General features: G+C 42.0%; 1 protein-coding gene across 6 annotated transcripts in view; it reads left to right on the top strand.

The window, feature by feature from the left end:
- Positions 1–27,918, top strand: part of TBXAS1 (thromboxane A synthase 1) — a 353,264-nt gene that overhangs the window by 224,116 nt on the left and 101,230 nt on the right. For all 6 annotated transcript variants that reach the window (XM_084809555.1, XM_084809557.1, XM_084809556.1 and 3 more), the window contains 3 exons: positions 10,174–10,262; positions 14,761–14,909; positions 16,248–16,378. In XM_084809555.1, the coding sequence (XP_084665681.1) occupies positions 10,174–10,262; positions 14,761–14,909; positions 16,248–16,378 (369 nt within the window). The remainder of the gene's footprint in view (positions 1–10,173; positions 10,263–14,760; positions 14,910–16,247; positions 16,379–27,918) is intronic.

Below are 27,918 nucleotides of genomic sequence, written 5' to 3' on the forward strand. Positions count from 1 at the left end.
GCAATGAGGCTTGTGGACCAAAAAAAAATGTGTTTGACACCACATATACATTTAAGAAGTGCACATGAGAAAATGCATACTTCTCAAAAATGCACAAAAATACATTTTAATCAGTGGTGGAAGAATGCATGCACGTCAAAGTTGCACACAATTCATGTGTACATTTGGAAAAATATGCACGAAAATACGTAAACGTTTTCATGCAAAAAGAAAAAAAAATTCAAGGATTGAAATCTGATGCAGGCATGAGATGGAATGAGCTTCCAAGTGGAAAGTGGAGAACTTTGACAAACTTGAGTTTGGATTGTATGCCCATCCCTAGGGCTGGGGAACCACTTCCAGCCCGAGGGCCAAATTCAGTTTTGGAGAAGCTCTCAGGGGCCACATTCCAGCATGGGGTGTGACCAAAACACCACCAATATCAGCTTCCTGTAACTTAAGGCTCTTACTGCTGGTAATTAAGCCTTAGGAGAGGCACTTCAGCCTTTTAGAATGGGGCAGGGGGAGCCACGGGAAACCACTGAACAATTGGTGGTGGAGGAAGGGGGTGAGGCCAGGGAAAAGGGATATAGCTATCTGGAGAATCCCAGAGGGCCAGATTGGGACCCCAGGTAGGCCAGATTTGGCTCACAGGCCTGAGGTTTTGCACCCCAGTTATATAGATTTCTACCCTGTATTAAGGGTATTCACCTTCCCAAGGTGCTGTCCTGAGCAAGGAAATTGGACCAAAGAGCTCAAGGAGAGCCCAGCAAACGTCTGGCGGAAGACTCGAGCTCATCTACAGGCAGTTCCTGATTCAGCAGTTGCAACTGGGTCTGCAATCTCAGTGGCTACACCTAGGTCACAAATAAACCTGGCTCCCAAGTAAACCCTTCCAAGTAAAACCTGGACGAAAGGGCCTCCTGGCAGCCAGGCAAGCCCCTCCAATGGCAACTCAGTGCATCCTGACTGGCTCAGGACACCAGTATTCTGGTGAGCTGTGGAATCAGGAAGAGAGCAAAGAACCAACAGGGCTCAGGATGGGGTTGGAGGGTTTTGGGGGGACCTCAGGTGGGGCATCCTTGCAGCAGGACTGCTCAGGTTGTCCTCTGTGGTAGTGGAGGGAATCCCCATCCTCCTCCTCTGAAGAGGTCTCCCCTGGGCTTGGGTCATCTGGAAGCCTGACAGGTGCCTTACAAAGCAATTGGTAAAAACAACTATATAATAAAATCATACATTATTAAAACTAAAAAACAAAACAGCATAATTAAGGAACATGTAAAATAGCAGCAGATAAAACCATTATTAAAAAAAAACAGCATAATAAAATTTCTTGAAAGCAGCCAGGAAAAAGAATGTTTTTAAGATACTTTTCAATGCCAGCAAAGAGGAGGGCCATATCTTCCTAGGGAGAATATTGCAAAGATGGGGTGCCACAGCAGACAAGGCTGTGTTCCTAATACTCATCAATCAGATAGTTTTCACTGGTGGACCAGAGAACAGGGCCTCAGAAACTAATACTGTGTGAACTGCCCAGAGAGCTTCAGCTATTGGGCGGTATAGAAATGAAATAAATACATACATACATACATACATACTGCGGCAGAATGAGCGTGTCTGAACACCCAGCTCCTACAAGCATTCCTGTTGTGCCTTCTCTACCAATTGACGCTTCCAGACCATCCTTAAGGACAGCCCACATAGAGTGCATTACAGTATTCCAGACTGGATGTAACCAATGCATCACTGTAGAAAAGTCTGTCTTCTCTAGATAAGGTCATAGTTGGCAAACTAGTCAACACTGGTAAAAAGCTCCCCTGGCTACCAATGACACTGGTGCGTCCATAGAAAGCATAGAGTCTAGGACCGCTCCCAAACTGTGTACCTGGCCCTTCAGGGGAAGAACAACTCCATCCAGGATCAGCTGCAAACCATCATCCAGATTGGCAGGTTTCTTGACCCACAACATGTCCAACTTGTACTGCGGTATTTAGATTGGGGGGGGGGGGCAGATCCCAGGAACTCTCAATAACCCTAGAGTTCTCCACCTGGAGAATAGGGTCCTCCCAATTATTTGGCAGGCTGATAAAGGTTTTGTTCCTTCTCTAGGAATGATGATGCCAGGGTGGTGATTGTGAACAACAGATAGATTGTGGGCATGGTGGAACCACTGAGACAAATCACTCTTGTTTTTTATAGGCTTTAGAATCATGGAGATGTAATGCTTCTGACTGCTTAACCAAAAGGCCAAAACAGACATTAATTTAAATCTGTATCTAGCAGCTTCATCTCTGATTTTTGTTTTATTGTTTTATTTCATTTTTATGCTAGAGTTGGACCAGAGTCCCTGATCTGGATCAGGACCCAAACATAGGAAATACTGGGTCTTTTGAGATCTGAATTGGGGGCCCTGTACCTACTCTAGAATAAAAATGAAAGAAATTATAGCTGCTAGATACGGGCTTAAACTAATGACCCAGTTCTCATGTAATGGCAAATTGTGGGTTAATTAACCCATAATTTGTCATAATGAGCAGGAGAGAGCTAGTGCACTGAGTGGGCGTGTTGGCCACTTCCGCTTTTAGTCAACAACCTACATTCAGCTGGGTTGTGGGTTGTTGAGCATGACATGGCAAACAACCCAGTGATTGTTGTTTGTTGTTGGGTTAACTGTTGGGTTGTTTAGCCCCTAAACAACCCAGTGCTCCGGATTTGCACATTATACTCACCAACCTATGACCCAGCTGATTGTAGGTTATTGAGTAAAAGCAGAAGTGAGGAGCAGCACACTCACTCCACTAGTGCGTGGCAAATCAAGCATTAATTAACCCACAATTTGCTATTATGTGCGAACGTCTGTTTTGGCCCACTACTGTAAACAACGCTCCCTCCTACTTGCTTCTGCCATGTAAATTGCCCTTCCTGAGCCTAGCCACGGTTAACTATTATGTCAGCGATTAAATTAACTGTGGTTAGAGCTAACCTGGTTCCGAAGTCACTATGGTTAGGCCTGGTAAGTAAATTGAGGCTCCAGGAAGGAGGGCATATGGAGTGACTGGGGGTAAAGACCATGTGATCCTGTGTCCTGTTCCCATGGTTAAGAGATTGGGTGGCCACTCATGAATTACCAAAAAAGAGGAAACAAATTACCAAAAAAGAGGAAATGCATCACCAAAAAAGAGGACACCAATTTGCATAAAACTTGCATATGCTAATGTATATGTATAAATGTAGACATAATTACTGTAATTTAAATAGAAATACAGTAAATCTCACCATAGTGTGCAAGATTGTGGCCAGGTGACCTGTGTGCTTGCCTGTTCATTCCAATGACTAGGTGCTAACACACCACGTTGGCTGCCTCCTGAACTGCACGGGGAAGGGTTTATCAGAAGCCATGAAGGCCCACCTTTGAAATATTACATGGGGACATTCTGTTGGTCACAAGATGACCAGCAAGGCCTCCTCTGAAGCTCTTAAAGGTCAGTTCAGTATATATAGGGGAAGATGATCTGCTAGGTATCCTCATCCCAAGTTTTTTTTAGGGCTTTTTATGCCAACAACATAACTTTGAAGATGGCTCAGTAGCTATAGGCAGCCAGTGCAGTTCTTTTAATACAGGTGTTATATAAACATAGCTGGATGCTATGAGCAGCCTAGCTGCTGCATTCTGCACTAGTATCCGAACCAAATACAAGGGCAGCCCCACATAGAGCACATTACAGTACTCTGATCAAGATCACTGCAGCTAGGCTGTTGTGAGGATTTAGCTTTTTTGTCTTTTTCCAGGACAGGGCACATTGGATTTTGTCCGTGCTCACTTTAGATACCCCTATTTTTGCTAGGCAGCTGCTAATTTACACTAATGTAGGTAAGCCCTCCCAAGGCATTCTTTTGAGATTGCAAAGATGGCTTCATGGCAAGCTGGTATGACCCACTAGAATCACATTGTTGAAAACAGGTAAAGAAATACAACCCTCTTTTTCTGGTATAAACTGGGGAGATATATGCAAATTTCTAGCTCTTATGGCTGATAAGGAAGATGTTTCCTCGAAGGTGAGCCTTCATGGCTTCTGATAAACCCTTCCCTGTGCAGTTCAGGAGGCAGTCTGGAGTGATGTTTCCAATCCAGGTATGCAGTTCTGAGAACAAACCCCAAAGCTAGTATTTTTATTCTGGTTTAAATAATCCAGAATAAAAAAAAGATCATTTGGGGAAGACAAATTTTGTAGGTAACAGTTTAAGAATTAACAAGAATATTTGTGCTCTTCTAATCAAATACTCTTGTTAATTTTTAAACTGGTGCCTACAACATTTTTATTTGTTGGCATTACAGAGAGGCATAAACAAGCACTCCCAAGAAATGCACATATGCAGTATGAAGTGCCAATGCATGTACTGGCAGGATTATGCCGCAGTGTTTCTGATACCAGGAGACTCTGCAGTCTTGTTTGGCAGATCTGAGTGAACCTCAGTGCCGAGATAGTAGTGACATGAGATAACTGGCGGATCAAATATTTGCAGTGAACATATTGCTTATGTTTTATTTCATTATGTCATAAACAACCAATCCAATCCCCAGAAGCTGAGATCATTTTCCCATCATGGCCAGGTTATGTGGCTGCTGCTGCATACTGTTAGGCAAAATCTGACAACTAAAATGGGAAATACACACTAAGTTTCAATGATATCATTTTTGGACCATCCTCTGTTAGTAACAGCATGTGAGCTTTCCATCCTTTAAAGAACAAGATGATTCTGGGAAGTTTGATATCCCCTACCATCTTTTTTTTAAAAAGCAAATTATTACTGTTTCCTGTCCTGGAAACAAGCCTGACTGCTAGTGATTCCTGAGCTGTCAAGGAACATGATTGAATAAAGTATCTGTGCCAGGTGGACATGACTGGCAGATGAAAGGGGCTGATTATGGAAGCATTTAAAAGGGGTCAACTGGAACAGAGCCAGGACAAGGATAACTGAAACAAAAGAAAAGCAGAAAGCTAGCAGCATGCTACTGTGTGTGACAGGCACATTAAAAGAATAGGGAAGGAGCAGAATAATTTCAGTAGTGAGGTAATCTCACATCCACAAGGACCAAAGGAAGTGGAAACCTGTGGTTTTGTGTACAATTAATTAGTTAAGGGACACATTAACTCTTCTAAAGGCATGTAAAATGAGTGCATAAAGGGGGAGGGGATTGCACCCGCTATCCCCTCCCCCTGACCTCCATACGTTGATTGGGTCTGTGTCTACAGAACCTACATGCATGTAACTTGTACATGCATAGTCTCCTTAGCATGATTGGGGACCCTGCTTTTTGTACAGCTCCCAAACTGGTGTACCTTTGTGCTCACAGAACTGATCCATGGGTGGAAGATGGGGTAGAGACAATGGGTGTGATCCTTCTCCCCTTCCGTGTTAAGAACATAATAAGAGCCCTGCTGGATGAGACCAAACTAGTCCAGCACCCTGTTTCTCACAATCATCAACTCTGAGAAGTCCACAAGCGGGGCATGAGGGCAAGACCTCCCTCTCACTGTTTCGCAGCAACTGGTAGATCAGAGGCTGACTGTGAACGTGGGGGTAGCATGTAGCCATCATGACTTGAAGCCACTGATAACCTTATTTATCCTCTATGAATTTGTCTAATTCCCTTTTAAAGCCATCTGACCTAGAGGCCATCACATGTGGCAGGGAATTCCAAACTTCAATTTGTTATTCTACGTGAAGAAGTACTCATTATATATGCTGGTAGTAGAAGTGGTGGTGGTGGTGGTGGGAATAGTATTTTGAAGCACACACAGTTTTAACTGAGTTTTCAGAAAAATCAAGGAACATCACAACGTCATGGGAATTCAGTGAGATCAGCCACCCATCATTACAATATATGAGTATTCGTATGTTCTATTGCTTACATATGGATCCGTTCATGTTGTATTCTTTGAACCCAGTAAATCTTTCCATGAGAAGGTCTAAAAAGAGCTATTCTGTCTTAACTGTCAGACAGCAAAAGCTTGGCTTAATTGGAGGAATTTGCAGCTCCTCCTTTTGAAATTGTTAGAATTTAAGCTATGCAAATAAAGCTTTGGGGGATATCCATTTCAGTTTCCAGATATTTCAAGTGAAGACCCTGAAGGCTAGCTATTGGCAAAAACAAGTAAACTTAGCACATGTCCCCCAGAAGGTAGTAGGTAAATTAGCACTGATGTGGCCAGGTGAGTCTTTGGTGTAGGCTTAAAGACTCACCTGCTTGCTTGGGGTAGCCCAGCAGTTGCTCCGAGGTGAGAACACAAGTGGCAGTCTGCTCTCGCTTTCATGCATTGATCTCCCTCTCTCTGCCTCCTCAAAGGAGACACTGAGCTGCGCGTGCACTTGTCTTTTTGTTGCTCAACCCAGGATGGTCCTGTGGCAAGTGCACATAGGGCTCAGAATCTCCCTGCCACATGGGAAACTGGCCAAGTGTGCCCTGATCTCAGCAGCCTCAAAAAGGCAATGCTGAGGCTTTGATCCCTCCTTCCACTTTTGTTGTTGTTGTTCAGTCGTTCAGTCGTGTCCGACTCTTCGTGACCCCATGGACCATAGCACGCCAGGCCTTCCTGTCCTGCGCTCTCTCCCGGAGTGTGCTCAAGTTCATATTCATTGCATCGGTGATGCTATCTAGCCATCTCATCCTCTGCCGTCCCCTTCTCCTTTTGCCTTCAGTCTTTCCCAGCATCAGGGTCTTTTCCAGAGAGTTTTCTCTTCGCATTAGGTGGCCAAAATATTTCAGCTTCAGCTTCAGTATCTGTCCTTGCAATGAGCACTCAGGGTTGATTTCCTTTAGGATGGACTGATTTGACCTCCTTGCAGTCCAGGGGACTCGTAAGAGTCTTCTCCAGCACCACAGTTCGAAAGCATCCATTCTTCGGCGCTCAGCCTTCCTTATAGTCCAGCTCTCACAGCCATACATTACTACTGGGAAAACCATAGCTTTGATTAGACGGACCTTTGTTGGCAAGGTGATGTCTCTGCTTCTTACTATGCTGTCTAGGTTTGTCATAGCTTTCCTCCCAAGGAGCAAGCGTCTTTTAATTTCATGGCTACAGTCACCGTCTGCGGTGATCTTGGAGCCCAAGAAAGTAAAATCTGTCACTGCTTCCATTTCTTCCCCTTCTGTATGCCAGGAAGTGATGGGGCCAGATGCCATGATCTTCATTTTTTTAATGTTGAGTTTCAAACCAGCTTTTGCACTCTCCTCTTTCACCCTCAACAAGAGGCTCTTGAGATCCTCTTCGCTTTCTGCCATTAGGGTGGTATCGTCTGCATATCGGAGGTTGTTGATAATTCTCCCAGTGATCTTAATTCCGACCTGTGATTCATCCAACCCGGCGTTTCTCATGATGTACTCTGCATATAAGTTAAATAAGCAGGGCGACAATATGCAGTCTTGTTGTACTCCTTTCCCAATTTTGAACCAATCGGTTGTTCCATGTCTGGTTCTTACTGTTGCTTCTTGACCCTCGTACAGGTTTCTCAGGAGACAGGTAAGGTGGTCTGGTACTCCCATCACTTTAAGAATTTACCACAGTTCGTTGTGATCCACACAATCAAAGGCTTTAGCGTAGTCAATGAAGCAGAAATAGACGTTTTTCTGGAATTCTCTTGCGTTCTCCATGATCCAGCGAATGTTGGCGATTTGATCTCTAGCTCCTCTGCCTCTTCGAAACCCAGCTTGTACTTCCGGTAGTTCTTGGTTCGCATACTGCTGAAGCCTAGCTTGTAGGATTTTGAGCATCACCTTGCTGGCATGTGAAATGAGCGCAATTGTATGGTAGTTTGAACACTCTTTGGCGTTGCCCTTCTTTGGAATTGGAATGTAAACTGACCTTTTCCAGTCTTGTGGCCACTGTTGAGTGTTCCAAATTTGTTGGCATATTGTGTGCAGCACTTTAACAGCATCATCTTTTAGGATCTTAAATAGCTCGGCTGGAATACTGTCATCTCCGCTAGCTTTGTTGTTAGTAATGCTTCCTAAGGCCCACTTGACTTCACTCTTGAGGATGTCCGGCTCAAGTTCAGTGACCGCACTATCATAGCTATCAGGGACATTAAGATCTTTCCTGTATAGTTCTTCTGTGTATTCTTTCCACCTCTTCTTAATCTCATCTGCTTCTATTAGGTCCCTGCCTTCTTTGTCCTTTATCATGCCCGTCTTTGCACAAAACGTTCCCTTGAGATCTCCAATTTTCTTGAAGAGATCTCTAGTCTTTCCCATTCTGTTGTTTTCCTCGATTTCTTTGCATTGTTCATTTAAGAAGGCCTTCTTGTCTCTCCTTGCTGTTCTCTGGAAATCTGCATTCAGTTGGATATATCTTCCCCTTTCTCCCTTGATTTTCACTTCCCTTCTTTCCTCAGCTACTTGTAAAGCCTCATCAGACAGCCACTTGGCTTTCTTGCATTTCTTTTTCTTTGGGATGGATTTCGTTGCTGCCTCCTGAACAGTGTTACGGACCTCCGTCCATAGTTCCTCAGGCACTCTGTCTATCAGGTCTAATCCCTGAAATCTATTCCTCACCTCCACTGTATATTCATAAGGGATATGATTTAGGTCATACCTGAATGGTTTAGTGCTTTTCCCTACGTTCTTCAATTTAAGCCAAAATTTTGCAACAAGAAGCTCATGATCTGAGCCACAGTCAGCTCCAGGTCTTGTTTTTACTGACTGTATAGAGCTTCTCCATCTTTGGCTGCAAAGGACATAATCAATCTGATTTCGATATTGACCATCTGGTGATGTCCATGTGTACAGTCGTCTCTTGTGCTGTTGGAAAAGAGTGTTTGCTATGATCAGCGTGTTCTCTTGGCAAAACTCTATTAGCCTTTGTCCTGCTTCATTTTGTACACCAAGGCCATGCCTGCCTGTTATCCCAATGATTTCTTGACTTCCTACTTTAGCATTCCAATCCCCTATGATGAAGAGGACATCTTTTTTTGGTGTTAGTTCTAGAAGGTGTTGTAGGTCTTCATAGAACGGATCAACCTCAGCTTCTTCGGCCTCAGTGGTTGGGGCATAGACTTGAATTACTGTGATGTTGAATGGTTTGCCTTGGATTCGTACTGAGATCATTCTATCGTTTTTAAGATTGTACCCCAGTACTGCTTTTCCCACCCTTTTGTTGACTATGAGTGCTACTCCATTTCTTCTAAGGGATTCTTGCCCACAGTAGTAGATATGATGGTCACCTGAATTAAATTCACCCATGCCTGTCCATTTTAGTTCGCTGATTCCCAAGATGTCGATGTTCAATCTTGCCATCTCATGTTTGACCACCTCCAGCTTACCTTGATTCATTGATCTGACATTCCAGGTTCCTAAACAATATTGTTCTTTACAGCATCGGATTTTCTTTTCACCACCAGACACATCCACAGCTGAGTGTCCTTTTGGCTTTGGTCCAGCCGCTTCACTCTTTCTGGCGCTACTTGGAAATACCCTCTGCTCTTCCCCAGTAGTATATTGGACACCTTCCGACCTGAGGGGCTCATCTTCCGGCGTCATCTCTTTTAGCCTTGTGATATGTTCCATGGGGTTTTCTTGGCAAGAATACTGGAGTGGGTTGCCATTTCCTTCTGCAGTGGACCACATTTTGTCAGAACTCTCTGCCATGACCTGTCCGTCTTGGGTGGCCCTGCACGGCATAGCTTATGGCTTCCCTGAGTTACGCAAGCCCCTTCATCACAACAAGGCAGTGATCCATGAAGGGGCTCCTTCCACTAGGCAAGTCTTAACGTGAACAAAGCTAGCCCTAGCTGTGCCCTGATATAGAACTTGGATGAGGAAAAAATAATTCTTCATTGTTGTTGCAGCTTCCTGCTCATGGCAAATGGATTGTGCAAAGTGGCAGGTTCCATTTGTCACAAATGTATCAAACTCTTCTTTCAACCAAGAGCAGGGAGCAGCCGCCACAGGACAAGATAGCAGAGAGACCATGTACTCTGGCAATCAGTGTGCAAAAGAGCATGTAGAACTGAAATGTACATACGTGTGTGTGTGTGTGTGTGTGTGTGTGTGAAACTTAGCTTTCTTCCCTGAAAAGATGACTTTATCCACTGATCAGAAGCTCTTGAGAGCCCTTACCTCCTGCAGTATATAATTAATGTGGAAAAATCTATTGCATTTAAAAAATTATGTCATGTGCATGTGCTCCTTTTTAGATGACTCCGCTAATCAACCAAGCATGTGACATCCTGCTGAGTAACTTAAAGGTCTATGCAGATTCTGGCACAGCTTTTGACATCCAAAGGTACTTTAATAAATTAGAAATCAGAGAAGTTTTTACAGGTTGCCACGGTATCCTAAATATGCAATTATTTCACAAATTGAGTTTTTAATTTTTCTCTCTCACCTGTTGTGGATTCCGTCACTTTCAAAGGAACATATATTTCCTCCATTTGTTTTATTACAGTAGCTTATTTAACAGCAGCAATTACATACAAAAATAATGCTAGCTGAGTATCCAGTCTTTGTAGCTGTCTGTTAATGAAGTTTAACAGCTGGAAAGGAAAAAAAGGATGTTTTCAGTGGCGGAATTCACACATCACTGATAAGCCATGGTTTATTGTGATGGAAATGAGCCTAAGTGAGTCTCAGGCTCATGCACTCCCCTCTCCTCTAGCACAGCTGTGAGGAGGAGATTGGAAACTTTTGCTTCCATTTTTTATTAACTACAGTTTAGCATCATGGTTAATCATAAATATGATTTGTTGAAACAAACCAGATTCATTAAGCAGTGGTCTGTTTCTTTGCTTAAAGCAGGAGTAGTCAACTTGGCACCCTCCAGATGTTTTTGATTACAATCCCCTTGAACCACAGTCAGCATGATTAATGGTCAAGGATTATGGAAGTTGTAGTCCAAAACATCTGGAGGGCATCAGGTTGCCTCCAGGTTGCCTTGGAGGCAGCGCGGAAGTGGGGAGAGGTCGGTTTTCTGGGAACTGACCTCAGAATGCAGAGTCCGAGGTCGGCTCCTGGAAAACAGCATATCCTATGGCTGTCTAGCCGCTGTCTAGCAGCCATAGGATTGCTCCCTTACATGCTGCTTTTCCACCAGTCAGTGGTCTTCCAATCAATACACAAATCAATACAGCTCACAATCAATACACAATAATATACAAAAATAAAACCCAAAATACAAATCAATTTATAACATTACATAACATCCATAATAAAGCAGAAACTATAACAAAACTAACAGGGAATCATAAACAATACATATCAGGAATCACTTTTCTTCCTGTGTACATCCTATCTAGCACCATTCCAAGAGAGTAGTGAAACATAACTAGGGCCTACAGGTAAACAGGATGACAGAGATTATAATTTCACAGTAGATGAAAACATGCTTGCTTGGGAAAATCCTATACTGACAATTGTTGGTTTGCCCTCCTTTAATTCAAGACAGGCTTTCAAATATAGGGGGCAAGAATGGGGGTGCAGTCCAGAAGGAATTTTATTCTCTTGCCAAGGATTTTTGAGATTGAAGGAGGTATTGCGGCACCGTAGCTCATGATGTTCATACTTCCTCTCCTCAAACTAGCTGATGCTCTTGGAGGTAGGGAGTTTGCTGTGTGGCAACCCTCCATCATGCCTGGATGCACACACTCTTTTTTCTCCTGCGCCTTTATGTGTTATGACTTGTCTTAGACTGTAAGCCTGCAGCTAGGGACTTAGGTGCCTAACAAGTCATATATGCTCATTTCTTTGCCCTACTATTACTTCTGATTAAACAGGGCTTGCAGGATTTTGAAGCACTATAAAAAAGCATGAACAGGATAGTGGGATATGAGTGCTACAGGAAACAATGCCTCCATCATACCAACACTATGGTGAAATTTTCTGTCTGCATGCATAGTTTGACACAAAGAAAGCTACCAATAGAATCTGTTGCAGTCAACAAGATCAAAACCTAGTGGACATAACCAAGGATTAGAGAACAAACCAGTTTGTGGTTTATAGACCTTTGGTGGCCCTTGTGGCATTTGTACAGACGATTTACACATATGTTCTGGGTTATTAAGTTTTAATAACTTAACAAGGAGAGATCTCATTCTAAGTACAAAGTTCCCTATTCAGTACTGAATAGGCTATTCAGCTGACAGGTACACAGGCCTGCTGAGCTTCTAAGAAGAAACTCCTGCGTTCTCCAATCAGCACATATTTATACTTTTTGTGTAGATATTACTTCAGAACTAATATTATCTACTGTCCCATAAATTAGGGCTCACAGTCTTAATTATTTCATTATTATTAAACATTCTTTAAAAATTAAAACATACATAAAAGGCAAACATGTATACCTTTCAGGCTAGATAAGATCAGTTTTGAATTATACCTTTGAAAAGATAATTCCTTACTCAAAATTTGCCAGTTAAACTTGAGTCTATAAATTTTTCTAGACATCTGTCTATCAAGCTTTTTGATGTGTATACCTTACACAATATTTTTTGCTCATTAATTGATACGCGAAAACTTTGAAGTACACTTTTGACCTGGAATAATACAGTCTCACACCTCAAATAACTTTTTGGCCCAAATGATAGGGCTTTAAATCTGCATTTTTTCTTTGGATACCATCCAGGTCATCTTGACCATTATTTTGATGCTAGCTACCCAGACATCATGGTGAACTTGCTTGTGTCTTCTCTATTGGTATCAGTTACTTACCTTCTATACAACATGATTAATTGCCTGGAGCTTGCAGCTCCAAGACAGGACAGCTTTTGCTTTTTTGTCAGGGGGAAATAGTCACTTTCTTCAGTAATCATTTTCAGCACATTGAGAACTGTGCCACCAACGTTTTGTGGTAGATCCATGACACCACCACTTTCGTTTGGCTCTACCGCCCTTTGTCTTTGGCCTTGCCCACCACTGGAATGTGGCCCCTGATAGCTTTTCCAAGATGGAATTCAGCCCTGAGGCTGAAAGAGGTTCCGCATCCCTGTCTTAGAAGGACAAGAGATCTTAGAAGAGGAGATCTTGATTAGATATTAAAGTGTTAACTGGACCATATGGCCTAGTAAAATAATTAATTGTTCTCATATATTTATTTTTATTTCCTTATTCAAATATTTACACCCTGTTCTTGGGGTCCAAAAAGGCTCTACAAAGGCATCATCATCATCATCATCAAAGTGATTTGCATATATTATCTGAGGTTGCTTCCACACTAGAGCCCCATTGCACTGCAGATAGGGATGCTGGGGAAATTCGAGATGGACTATAATGAACTCGGATTTCTAAGAATCTGACCTGTGGAATCTGCTGTGGAACAAGACACACAAGGCTGTGTGGAATCTGTGGGCTTTCAGATTTTTTTTTACTTTCCCGAAATTTGTGCATATTTATTCATAGGAAAGTACACATGTTTCTGCTGAGGAATAGTTGAATGGAATGGGGACAATACGTTAAATGTTACGTACTAAGGTAAATTATATAAATTCTTACAAAACCTCTTATGCAATTATTTGTGTACTTTTCCGTATGATGAAAAAGAAATCGCATCCGTCTGTGAGCAGACGATGGAACAAAAGGCATCTCACAATCCATGAACCACAGATGGAGCGGATTTTGCACATTCCATACATCCCTAACTGCAGAGGCATCTCCCCCCAGCCACCGCCCCATAATTCACTTAATTATGGAATTACGTTCATTCTACACAGCACTTAATATAGTGCTATATTGTCAAGCAATGCCATTTCCCATGGTCAAGATCCTTCTGTAATATTTACTCACAAATAAGTCCCATTCAACAAAGGCCTTTGTTAATTAAATTATTCCTGTTTAGAGGACCTGCCTCTTCTATTGCTTTCTGTTGATCATGGCTGTGGGATTATTATAGCCACTTGATAGTGTCTTGAATATCCCTCTTAATAGTTCCAGCATCGGTTTCTCTTCCTGCACATTATTTTTTCTTTTTTCATTTTTATAGCAAAGTAGGGCTATTTTAATGTTTAAAAAATGAAAAAGAAACATGTTAACAATTTCAGTTTCCAGCTGCTTTTAGATAGCATGGGCTAGTTGTTTAGCACTAGTTCCCAATAAGCTAGTATGAATATTGGCTAAATCTGAACTCCATTTTTCTAGATCAACACTGACATCGTGCTATTTGGTGGGAGTTAGGAGTGGGAAAGGCAACCAAGTGAATTCTGTTAACTAGATCCTGTTTCACATATGCATGTGCCTAATTTGATTTCTGTACACTCAGTTCTGTATACCGGATGGCTGGCAGCTGAATATGTTAACTGGTTCCATTGTAAAACATGCAATATGAGGTCCGATGAAAGTTTTATCCCTGTATTATATCTACAATACAGGGCCCATTCACAAATGCAGTTATCACTTGATGTAGCAAGTGAAGAACACTTTTGTGTGAACCAGCCCTGGAACTTTTTGAAAACTATGATTCAGATAATGGGGAATTTATTGTATTTAGAACCATTCAGAAGAAGGCATTGTCTTCCATTTTGTAGTTTAAAAGTACAGTGAAGTATAAATATTGTTCATAATCAGCTGCAGAGGAAACTGCGCATACATTTGCATGTTGTTATAAATATCTCTTGACACCATGAAAGGAGTTTTTAAAAGGCTTAATATATAAAAACTCAAAACCTCTTAAATAGACTGACTCAGATGTCTGCAGAAATAGAAATCCCAAGATAATTGTGCAACAAATGCAGGAACAGAAATGTATAATGATAGAAAAGGCAGTTTTAATAGCAACATTCTTGAATTTGATATAGGAATTATGGTTGCTTCACTCTGGACGTTGTTGCTAGTGTGGCTTTTGGTACCAACGTAGACTCCCAGAAGAACCCCAATGACACTTTTGTTAAGAACTCAAGAAGATTTTTTGACCTTTCATTATTTGGACCCATCTTCATCTTAGTTGGTAAGTATACCATCACATTGTTGACTGTATATAGCCTAATTGTACCTAAACCTTTCCTTAAGCAATAGTATGTTCCAAACTGAAAGGTGTTCTTGGTGGGATTTTTTGGAATGCAGTCTGTAGGCTAAGCCGACCTACTCACACGATTTCTTGAAGGTGACCTGCAGCCACAGTTGTTTTCCATACAGATGTATTACTTCCTGCAAATTCTTCCCTGCAGTCACTGATTCCTTGATTCCTTGAATGTATAGATTTTGTGTGTTCCACTCTGATAAGGATGCCAAGTATGGGAGCTGTTATATATGCATTGGACTTTGGATGAGACCACGAAAAATTTGCCAGAAGTAAAATTTGGAGGTTCTGTCCCAAAACAAATATCTGTGAAATTTCAAGGACAGCCAAAAAGAGTTTCGATCAGACTCATGGAATTCTTCAGTGGAGCTCCATGCATGACTCTATCTCTGGATTTTGCCTAAAGCAAATTTTGTAGGTTTCTCCTCAGGGTGCCCCCTGAAAGGCACATATATCTAGAACATATTTCATTGTTTATAACAGTAGCCACTCAGTGTGTAAAACTGGAATTCATTGTTCTCTACTTTGATTTAAGGTAGTAACCATTTTACTATAGGAACCATTGATCAAGGCTCATATTTGTGCAGTGAACACAACTAAGGCTTTATGAATATTACGCAGCAGGGTAGTTGCTACAAAGGAAAAGTACTTCAGGGCAAATTCCTCATATGAAAAAGCCTTTAGTGACCTTCTACTTCATGGTTCACTTACTTAAAGGGTACATTTACACACAACTTTCCTGAAGCCATGAGACAAATCTCATGATCGCCTCAGGAGTCTGTAAATATAGTTTGGTGCAGTTAGTCTCTTTGGAGAAGGATATGCTAACATAAATAAGGCATTCAGTGAGGCAACCTGGTTTCCAAAGCAAGGCAGGGTGATGAAAATGGAATTAATGCAGCCTCCCAATCACATTTTCAGAGCCACCTTGTCATGCAATTTGGCTTGTACAATTTATTTTTAAATAAGCCTCATGAGGAATTAAATTCATTGCTGCACTGCTGTAGAGTCCTGAAGTCACACTAAAAAAATTATTTCTAGACAATGTTGTAAATTAAAGCAGCCTCTGAGAAAGCATTTTAGAATGAAGTGCTTTCCCAATAACCCGAGTTTAGAAAGCATGTGAGAACCTCTCATCAAAAGCGACAACGTAAGAGAAATTAGTAATGTAGACATTTCTCAATAAAGGAGAGAAAAAGCATAAAGTTTGGGTTTGGAGATGATTGCATAAATTGCTAATGTTGCTTTTTCAAAACTCTCTTGAAGTTGCTTTTCCATTCATAATGATCCCATTGCTTCGGATTTTGCCAAATAAGAAGCGAGATGAGGTGAATGGATTTTTGATCAATGCCATTAAGAACATGATTGCTTTGAGAGACCAGCAAGACCCACATGAGGTAAGATATTTTTTGTGTTGGGAAGATCCCTGCTAGACCATACCAAAGGTCCTTTAATAGAGTCATGCTGGATCAGGCCAAGGTCCATCTAGTCCAGCATTCTGTTCACACAGTGGCCAACCAGATGCCCCAATGGGAAGCTCGCAAGTAGCACATGTCTGCAATAGCACTCTCCCAGTCATGTTCCCCAGCAACTGGTATACAGAGGCGTACTGACTCTGATACCGTAGATAGCATATAGACATCAGGACTAGTAGTCATTGATAACCTTTGAAATTCAGCATCCTGTAACCAACAATGGACAGCCAGATGCTCCTGGAAAGCCCATAAGCAAGGCACACATTTCCTAATTTTGGTCCCCAGCATCTTGATATTCAGAGGCATACTGTCTTTGCTAACTGTAGGAATTATGCCAAAACTGGCACTCTCCCCAATTCTGAACAGTTCAGCTGATAGTTTTGAACTTGACTTCTACATGTTTTTGCACTTCTTGATGTTCGTTGCAAGTGGAACTGTGAAAAGGGTACAAGGAAGTTTGCTTTTCTGGTGACTGTGTGTTCTCATTAAAACAAGTATTGAAAATTGCACTTAGAACTTAATCTTGCAAAATTTCCAACCCAGTTATTCCATCCACTTAAAACCTTGACATTTCTTCAAGCATCCATTTTTTTAAACACTGAATGCTTTTGTTTTGTTTTTTGTTTTTTGCTTTTAACTCTTCTCCCCATGTGCTCCCTTATTATATTTATTATTCTCATGTCACTATCACCCTTGATCATACCCTTGATGCCTGAATCGCCATCCTTGAACTCTTTTGAGCTGTACCTTATTTCCTCCAGTCCACAGCTAAAAACCCATCTGTCAAGCCTTTAGTTCAGGGGTGCAGAACCTCAGGCTTGGGGGCCAAATCCAGCCCTCTTGGGGTCCCAATCTGACCTTCCAGGGGTTCTCCAGTGGGCTACGTCCCTTTCACAGGCCCCACGTCCTTTCCCGCCAATCACCAATCGCTTTGTGGTTTCCCAGCTTTGGTGCAGTTTTTCCCCATTCTAAAACGTTGACATGCCTCTCCCGAGGCTTAGTGACTGGCAATAAGAGCTTTAAGCTAAAATATGCTGGTATTTTTGGTGTTTCGGCCCCACCCCTTTGGCCCTGCCTGGACTGTGCCCTGCCAGAGTTTCTCCGAAATGGAATTTGGCCCTTGGGCTGAAAGAGGTTCAATACCCCTGCTTTAGCTTAACCCCTCAGTACTCATCCCCAGCTGAAATGGAGCCTAAAGACATATATTATCTTCATCTGTGCATATTCAGGATTTGATCATCTCACTCACCCCTCTTCCTACTGTATGAGAGCAGCCAGGCTCTGGTGAATGGAGTGAGCCTGAAACTGGAGCTACAGATAGAGGAAAGCCAGTGGGCATTCTAGGCTCAGACTAGCCACTGGGCACAGTAGCAGAGAAAGCCTCTGCCCCCCTTCCAGCTCTGAGCTGTTAGGGGACAAGGGCTTGTCTTCTGCTGCCACCACCACCACCCCACACACAACATCAATCTTAGATTTGGAAAGAGGAGCAGATTTTCCCTTGACTTTCTGCTGCGTTTGACCCCTCAGGGACAATACCCTGCCCCATGTGGGAGGGCTCCTGGTGGAGCCAGGCAGGAAGGCTAGCCTAAACTTGTCCACTCCTGTGAATATTCATCTCTTGTTGGGGATCATTAGGAAAGGAATTGAACATAAAACTACAAATACTGTAATGCCTTTATACAAATCTATGGTGCAGCCACATTTGGAATACTCTGTACATTTCTGGTCACTGCACCTCAAAAAGGATTTTGTAGATCTGGAAAAGGTGCAAAAAAAGGCAAACAAAATGATCAAGGGACTGGAGCAATTCCTCTAGGAGAAAATGTTCTCCTTGGGGAATAGGAGAACAAAAAGGTGAGTAAAGGGGGACATGATAGAGGTATATAAAATTATGCATGGTGTAGAAAACGTGGATAAGGAAATGCTTTTCTCCCTTTTTCATAATACTAGAACTCGGGATCATCCAATCAAAGTGAATAGTGGGAGATTCAGGACAGATAAAAAGAACTACTTCTTTGCACATCACATAGTGAAACTATGGAATTCAAACCACAAGATGTAATGATGGCAGCCAACGTAGCTTTAAAGGCTGTGGTGGGGGTGGGGGGTAGTCAGATTCGAGAAAAATAAGGCTGTCAATGGCTACTAGTCATGATGATTTATTTATTACATTTCTATACTGCCCCATGGCTGAGGCTCTCTGGGCGGTTTCCAAAGATTAAACACATTTAAAAACAGTATGCAAAGTTTAAAACGGTTTACATAAAACAAACAAACAAACAAACAAACAGTATACATGAGGACAACATATATCTAAACCAACATTGAGCAATCAGCCATAACCATACCCATAACACAAATACAAGACCAATTAAAATCTCGTATATGTTGTCAAATGCCTGAGCAAAGAGATAGGTCTTAACCTGGCACCAGAAAGATAACAGTCCTGGCGCCAGGCAGGCCTTGTCAGGGAGATCATTTCACAGTTGGGAGGTGGCTATATATATATATATATATATATATATATATATATATGAGATGGCTATATAGTACCTCCAATATCAGAGGCAGTATGCTTCTCAGTACCAGTTGCTTGGGAACAACGTGAGCAGGGGGGTGCAAGGAATTCTTGCTCATTCCTACCCAAGAGCTTGCCCTTTCCTGCCTCTCTAGTCCAAGTGGCTAGCTCCACCCTCATCCTTTCATAAGAGGGCAGAATGGGCCAGCTACACCCAAGACCACCAGGTTTTTGCATGTGGCAGCAAGGGTAAGGATTTTCTCTGTTCCTCCCTGGACCCTGAAGAGACCATGGTAAGATATGTGCAGGTCCCTGTGGGGTGGGGGAGGGGCATGACATTTAGTGCTGTGCCACTGGTGCGGTGTACATTGATGGCACTAAAATAAATAGATGATACCTCCTTGGCTTTCCTCCTTCATTCTCTCTAGCAGCCATGCCTAACCTCATCTTTCCTGTGATTCACTGCCTTGTCACATGCCATCCTTGTGTTTCCTTTTAACCAGCCCTCTGAATTTTGCTAGCTTTGACCTGTGAAATATTATTCAGCTCTTGACTGGTATGGTGGGAAAAGCTTTCAGGCATCCTTATTCAGGCAACATTCTATGAAGCTGAATAACAGTTTTTAACCAACAGCACCCAGCACTTTTCATTTGCGAAAGTATGAGACAAATGCCTTTGTAGGTCACTTTCTGTGAGACCGATATCAGAAGCGCAGTCCCTTCTGAACTGCAAAGTAGGCTTCTTCCGTGAGATCCAGAAGGGACTAGAGTGAAGATCAGCAAACAGACACATTCAGGTGATGCAGAACTACAGCACAATTCCATGCTCCACTGTGAGATCAATACGACAAAAATCAAATCTAACAGAATTGCCATGTTTGTGATTGCCTAAAATTATAGAGAATCATGAAGTTGGAAGAGACAAAAACATTGTCCAAGGTTTAGGAACAGCACCTGTGAAAATAACCTTATACATCATAATGTATTTTCTATTTTTAAATTAACAAACAAAACAAAACAAGAGAACTTCAAATCTACAAATTGAATTTGGATACAAATGCCAAAGTAAATAGCCAAAGTCAAATGCAAGATTCAGATATGAGCTGAACTGATTCATTTCAGCTGCTTCTGTCTTTTCCCAAGGTAATATAAGTTTACTAATCAGTGAGTGCCAGAACTGCAGAAATGGAAAATGAAAATATAATTAATTTGTTCAAATACCGGAATAAAAATGGCTTTACAGCCAGTCTAAAAGTGGGAAGGGAGGGTATTTCAGAACCTAACTGGACTATTGGCCTGACCTAGTATAAGTGATTTTTTTAAAAAATCCTTAAAACACAAATAAGTATTCCTAAATCATCATCATACTCATACTCAGCTTTTTAGGGCTCCTGTAAAGTATTTTTTTTAACAAACATTTGCTTAAGCCTCATGGCAGATAATAAAAAAGGATTGCCAGATAAGGGCTGTCATAAATTTTAAATGAGTTTCATAAAAGCTACAACCAAATGTAAACCAGCCCAAACAGGGAATTTCTAAAACATACAATACCTCCACAGTTTTCCCATTGCTTCCTATCATAAAAACTGTCATGTGGATTAATAATTCAGTGTTCTTGGATCAGGCCTGGAGGAACATTGGCCGCAATGTCATTTCCATCTGAGTGGTTTTTTAAACGCAAAAAAAAAAAAATAAAAATTGAGCTATATGTCTACTTGCTGTGTAAAATCACCAGAACATGTAGGTGAGAACTTAGTTTAATTGGCTCTTTTGCTGTGACTCTGTATAAGAGGAAAAAGTCTTAATGGCACCCAAAGACAAAAAAAAACAACAACTACCAAGACACTTATTGGAGCACAAGGTTTCAGGGGAAACAAAATGCCTATGAATTATGTTAAAAAAAAAAAAAGTCTTGCTATTAATTACAGTTCAGGTTTGGAGTGGCTTTTCCCACCAATCCCTTTTCCGGGATTGTTGTCCATCTATCTCCTCTCTTGCCTACTGTGGCAGCGTGCCTGAAGTCTTGCTCCTTTTAGCAGGCCAGGAAAGGGAGTGGATGATAGGAAAGGAGTATGAGGGGAAATAGCAGCTGCCTTGTCCCCTACTGCAGCAGAGCATTTAAAGGCATAGGTTTGGGCTGCAACCCTAAATATTTCTCAAATCCAAACAGGGAAGGCCTTTTTCTATCACATCGGATTAAAAAATAAATAAATTATATATTCTCTTATTCTGCCTGGAATACGCTCCCCTGAAACGCGTGTAACTTGAATTAAAAGTGTATCAATTAAAGGCCAGCCTTGCCAAGCCTGTTAGATAAACAAGAAGTCACAACTAATATCACCAGGAGAGATTCCAGAGAACGTTCTGTGGCTTTAATGAACATAGAAATGTGAGTAATTGTTTTTATGCTGCAAACCTTCATTAATTTCTTAATGAATACTGCAACGTTTATAAGCCTGCTCCAAAAATCTTGTCTTATTTTGTGGTGGTTTCAGGCTGCAATCTTATGCACACTTACCTTCAGAGAGGGAGAAAATGCTGCGTTTTCTCCAGTGGGGCCTACAATGTCGTTCAGCGAGGGTGTGTAATTTAACTGAGGAAATGGGGGGCGGTGGGGGGCAGAGCTTTAAATCCCCAACACAGCTCTTCTCATCAAAATCAGAGCCCCCATTGCTGCCTTTAAGTAAAAATTTAAAAGTATATTTAATTTATTGTTACGCTTTTAGCCTATCCTTTCTCTAGGAAGCTCCGGGTTGCATGTGTGGCCCTTTCCCTACGCGATTTTCTTTATCCTCACAGCAATCCTGTGGGGTGGGTTAGATTACGGGAAAATAATGATTGGCCCAAGGTGAGCTTCATCGTTGAATAGGGATTTGAACCCAGATCTTCCCAGTTCTAGTCTGGCAGACTAACCACTGCACCACACTGAATCTTACACTGAGATATTTGAGCACTGATCTTCTGTAGCATGTGTAGTTTAACCTTCACTACCCATTGCCAGTTCATATTAGGCTTGTTGCAGTGAAACCTATTCTGTGTGCACTGACTATTGATCTGCATGTTGCAGGGTCCATGAATTATATGACAAATAACATACCAGCTTGTTTGTTGTGTTTTGTCCCAGCTATTTTGGATGCGGAAGTACAATTTGCTGTCTTGAAAAAATAAGTATCAATGAAGGTATTCTTTATGGATCCAGTGAAATTGGTGCTCAGGAGTGGCATATTTTCAAGTAACTGTCTGAAGCTTTTCACCCTTAAATTATGCCCAGACGTAACTGCTGAAGCCCCTTACACAGCCTGGTTGTAATGTCTTCCAACCCTTCTGTAAAGTTGGATACCCTGTACCTAAGCTTGTTTCCTAAACCCTTTCCCCCTGTTCTTTACATTTCGAATAGAGTAGAATGAAGTTCAAACCACAACTTATGTTTTAAATCTATGCTTCACTATGCATAAATGTATGTGTATTTTTTATGTGTGTCTATGTCTTCCCACCACATCCTACACACACAATACAGCTGATAAGAGATTATAGACTTGTCACAAGATTCCTTTTATTTAAAAAATAAACCCACTTAGATTTATTTGCGTCAGAGCGCTACAAAGAATGTACTACTGTACTCTTTATTAAAAATAAATTCATTATTGTCAAATTTTCATCCTGTTTACAGTATATAAACACACACACACACCACATCAGCCAGCTGCAGGCATTAGAAAACAAAGCAAGTTCCATGCCAAGCCAAATCGCAAAACAAGCATTTTGGAAAGAGCCTGAGCTAAAACACAAGACATTGAAACATGGCCTGAAGTTTAATAAACTTGAAGCCTAGGGAGTAAATTCCAGAGCTGAGAAAGTGCTGCCCTCAACCTCAGTTATGTGCAAATCTAGAGCCTGTCAGTTCAAACACTATAGCAATTTTCAGTATCTGCACTTGAAATAGGCAGCGAGGGAGATTAAATGCTAAAAAGACAGAATTGGGGTGAATTCAGAGGTACCAGCAATGAACAGCAATGAACGTGGATTTAAGCTATGAAGTGAGCTCTGTTCCCTTTGCCTTCAGTTCTATAAAAGATGCACGTACCACCTGTGGATCAAAACGTAATCGCCTATTCCTGTTAGTTCCTCTGCTCATGCCTCAGTTCAATCACTATGAAGCCATGTATGTCTGCCTCTTGATTTCTTACATTTATAACCCTAACACTTCAGCCAAGGAGCTCAGCACACATTTAAACTGCTCAGCTACACTGTGAGATGGATTAGGATGAGAGGGAAATGACTTCCTCAAGGCCATCCAATGAGCTTCACAACTGAGTCAGGATTTGAACTTAACTTTCCTTTATGTGAACGAAAAACAATCTAACCACTGAACTCACAGTCCAGCCAGATTTAAGCATGCTTAAATCACACTGAAATCAGTGAGAAATAAGCAAGACGTTTAGCCCTCGTTGAATTCAGTAAGACCTAAATTTGCTTGGGTGAGACATCACAGGTGGTTCTTTGCCCGTGGCTCTGTGTAAAGGAAAAAGGAGAAGCTTCCACCTGAATAATTTGATCTATCATTGTGACCTCCTACAGATACATTTTAAGTATAGTCCTAGTGGTGATGTCTCATTAATCATAGTATTTCTTGGTCATACTACTGAATGCCTGTACTGACATTGTAATAAAAAAAATGAACATTCAGGCCTAGAAATTGAAGGTTCATTTGTTAAAAGGGCATTCAGTACTTTCAATTAAAGATAGATATCAGAATTCAGTTTCAAGAAAGAACTTGAAACTGACACTCAATATGTTTGACCTTGGAGAGAAGAATTGTGTTGCATCATGTGCTCAAGTTTCATACTCCTATACATTATTGGATACTTATGAACTTAGAAATGAGGATTTAAAGAATGATTATTAATGCGGTTGAATATGCCTTGCTCGGTATGGTCTGTATTCATTCTTCCAATGTGTAACACAAAGCTTGCTATTTCCATGAAGAATTGCTTCTCAGAATGACCAGACAGTGTTTAAAAAGACTAATGAGCAGGAAAGACGTGGCCCAGAGCAGCTATGTCGCAAACTATAATGGAAGGTGTCTGTCTTAGACAGACAGGAAAGGACTCCTACCTACAGCACCACAGAGTTAGGCTTTTATCCTCTTGCAAAACTACGTTGAGCAAGAGCCCTTCACATAATAACTACGATAGCAACACCAGTTGGTTTTGTGATAGATGCTTTATTGTGCAAAAAAAGGAAAAATAATATATAATATATAACGAGCATCTATCCTGCTGACATATCTCTCGGTTTGCTGCTGGTGTAGCATTTTTCCGCAACTCAATTATTCTGTAGCTAAGCAAAGCTGAATAGACTATGAAATGCAGGTGTCTTTTTGCAATGAGGAAAACTTTTGGTTCAGTCTTCCAGATATGAAGCCTTCCCCACCCACCCTGGCCTACCTACCTACCTATCACATTTGTATCCCACCTTGTTTCCAAAAGAGCTCAAAATGTCCTATGTGGCTGTTGCTCATCTTATCTTCACACAACCCTGTGAGGCTGGGAGACAGCTGAATCTGTTTGCTTGAGAAAGCTGTTGATATTGAACTGATTTCATTAATGTTTACACCTGACCATAATTGATCTTCTCTCCCCTATCACCCCTCTCATACCTATGAATTTTGGGGCCTTCTCAAATGTAACAGTCAGTAGTGTGGTGGCAAATTCAGAAGTGCAGGTTCCCTTCATAGCCACACCCCTCACAGCCACGCCCCCTCACAGCCATGCCCCCTTCTAAGATAATTCAACCTTGTACAATTATACAATAAAAATGAGCTTTCATTCACTTACTTTATCTCTAAGCTGTAATTTCTCCCAATTATGTTTGTTCAATGCAAATCAGTGCTATGCCTGTTTACTCAGAAGTCTCATTGAGTTCAGTGGGTTTACTCCCATGTAAGTGTGTGTAGGATTGCAATCTTCATCGTACTTCTCATCCCTGGTATGTGTAATATAATGATCCAGAACCATTCTCCAGCAGTGCCAACCACTTGCCTCCGGGAAGCTCACAAACAGGGCAAGATGGCGAAAGCCATCCCCTTCTGCTGGAACCCAGGATCTTGTGGCAATCAGAGGTACCCGGCTTCTGATGATCAGGGGTACTATCCTGCTTCCCAGTAGCACTGCTTGCACCAAGGATAGTTAACAGGAAAAACAAAATCTCACCCTCTCCTCCACGACATATTCTTATCATACAATGAGTGCAAGTGATTTACAAAAGCAAACAATTAACAAACAGAATTCCCTGACACAAAGATGTGGAGATGGCCACTCTCATTGGCAGCTTTTACTCATGTAGGATGGTTCCATCAGCAGCTATTGGCCATGTTGAACCTCCATGCGCAGAGGCGGTATACCTCTGGAGACCAATCACTGTGGTCAAACCACAGGGAATGTTGGACTTGTCTAAGTATGCATTGGATTGTACCTTTAATAGAAGGACTGGAGGCTGGGTCAGAGACTCAGGCAGAAAAATCCCCTTTCAATTGACTTGTTCACAGATTGCTAAAGTGGAAACATCTGAATATTTCCTCCCCATGGTTTATTTATTATTATTTAATTTATATTCCACTTTTCCACCAAAAATGGCACTCAGTACAGCTGATAATAAAATACAGATTAAAAATAAAATATTAATTAAAACAGAACATAAAAATAAATACATTTAAAACAAAACACTGCAAAAAAATAAACAGCATTTAAAAAAATAAACAGCATAAAATTCTGCATTTTAAAGAGCTAGCAAACAATAGTATTTAAGCTGCAATCTTATATACACTTACCTAGGAGTAAGTCCCATTGATTAATTGGGGCTTACTTCTGAATAGATATGTAAAGCACAGCTTAGAAGCAAAGCAAAGCAATTCTAGCACCTCCTCTCAGTCTACCACTTCATTCTGCCTAATAGCTCTACACAGTAGGGAGAGGATGATGATGATTTGAGGTAGTGCTGCGCTGCCCATACAAAAAGGGCTATATCACACATTGCACACATAGACACACACCATCCTCCTCCCAAAAGTGATCTTGCCCACCGATCTGAGAAGCTCAGTCCCCTTCCTGCTTCCTAGGTCACTTCTACTTCACCTTCTTTTCCTCCTCCTCCAGCCGCCGCAGAGCGGGCTCTCCCTGCTGGGCTGCAGCCACTTCCCCTAAAGCTCTACTGCCTCCCGCAGAAGCTGGCTCTGGAGGCCATGATCTTCACTCGGGGAAGGAAGGCATGCTTGGCACACTCACACTCACACAGCCACAGCTGCCACTGCCCAGCGTGTCACCGGACGAACTCAGCTGAATGCAACCAGGCGGCGGCAGTGCCACCCCCACCTCCCCTCCTCACGCCCCTGCCTCCCTCTCTCTCTTGGGAGGCTCCAGCCAAGGGGGGAAAACAAAAGCAGGGCCAACAGCCAGCATATGCGGTAGCTCCCTTCCTTGCTGGCTCACCGCTGGGAAAGTGGAGGGGAGCCAGCTGGGACCCATCTGCAAAAATAGTACTGAGTTGAAGACCCAGTGTGACCTGTCATGACTGCAAGCCTGGTAACAGTGCTTCCTTCCCATCCTTCATTCACAGCAATTTTTGCTGATTTTGCTCTCAGGTCCTCTAATAAGTGTGTCAGGCCTCAGCAGGATTTTACTCTTGGTTTCTGGCGCTGAGATAGGGGTGTGGTCCAGGAGGGCAAGGACAAGGCTAAAACAAGCAGAACAGGGTCTGAGGGGCCAGAGGCAGGAACGTAGTCCAAACAGACATGGTTGAGGCCAGAGCAAGCAGGTCACAGTCTGAAGGGCCAGAAGCATGGGTGTATGTCAAACATCCAAATAACAGAGGAGGCAAGGCGAGACATCAGAAGTCTGTTGTTGCATGTTAGTCAGACAGATAGGCCAGCTCTGATGACAGGACTTTATAGGCCTAGATGAGCTGGTATTGGACGTGTGGTTAGATGATGATTACTGCATGCTAGGTGGCATCCTTACACCGCCGTACATAGCCAGGTATGCAGAAGGTAAAGCACTCAGTCCTGGCTGCTCGTTGTTCCAGGTCAAGATTCCCCCTTGCACCTTACTGAGGGCTTCCAATTTAACCTGGCTATTATCCTTGTTTTTTCAGGAAGTTTGGTGTTATTGTTGTTGTCTGTTCTCTGGTATCCAGTACAGCTGGTTGAGCGTTGAACCTTCTGAAGGTTTGCAAACATGAAGCACTCACTGATCATATGAATTAAACCAGGAAAGAAAAGTATTCGATTTTTTTTTCATAAATATGGGACAAAAAATGTAGCTCTCCCTTCCTTCCTTCCTTCCTTCCTTCCTTCCTTCCTTCCTTCCTTCCTTCCACTGACACACTTCTCAGTTCTTCAGAGATTTTTTTCAAATTCTTCAAACAGCGTCAGAACAAACCATTGAGAGCCAGTGTGGTGTAGTGGCAAGAGTGTTGGACTGGGAGCTGGGAGATCCAGGTTCTAGTCCCCACTCGGCCATGGAAGCTCACTGGGTGACTTTGGGCCAGTCACACACTCTCAGCCCAACCTACCTCACAGGGTTGTTGTTGTGAGGATAAAATGGAGAGGAGGAGGATAATGTAAGCCGCCTTGGGTTCCTTGCAAGAGAAAAAAAGGCGGGGTATAAATGCAATAATAAATAAATAAATAAATAAATTAAAACCAGGGTTCAGTGAAAGCTAAGGGCACTGTTCAAAACAGTGGAACTTCAGCACATCAGTTAAAGTGCTTACATCCAAATTGATTTTATTTAATTTTGTCTGGTTGTGCCCTAAGGCTAGACTCGAATCATAGTTTGAAAGAGTATAATATTGTTTCCCATGGTGTGCACACTCCTTTGTCCCACTGTCATCTCTGTTCTGAAAAAAGCTATCTGTCTCCAGCTTTAGAAGGGTCTTCTAATAGCATC

This window comes from Heloderma suspectum, chromosome 7 (genome assembly GCF_057233095.1).
Source record: "Heloderma suspectum isolate Gila_16-S chromosome 7, 16-S_ref, whole genome shotgun sequence".
NCBI classification, from domain to species: Eukaryota; Metazoa; Chordata; class Lepidosauria; order Squamata; family Helodermatidae; genus Heloderma; species Heloderma suspectum.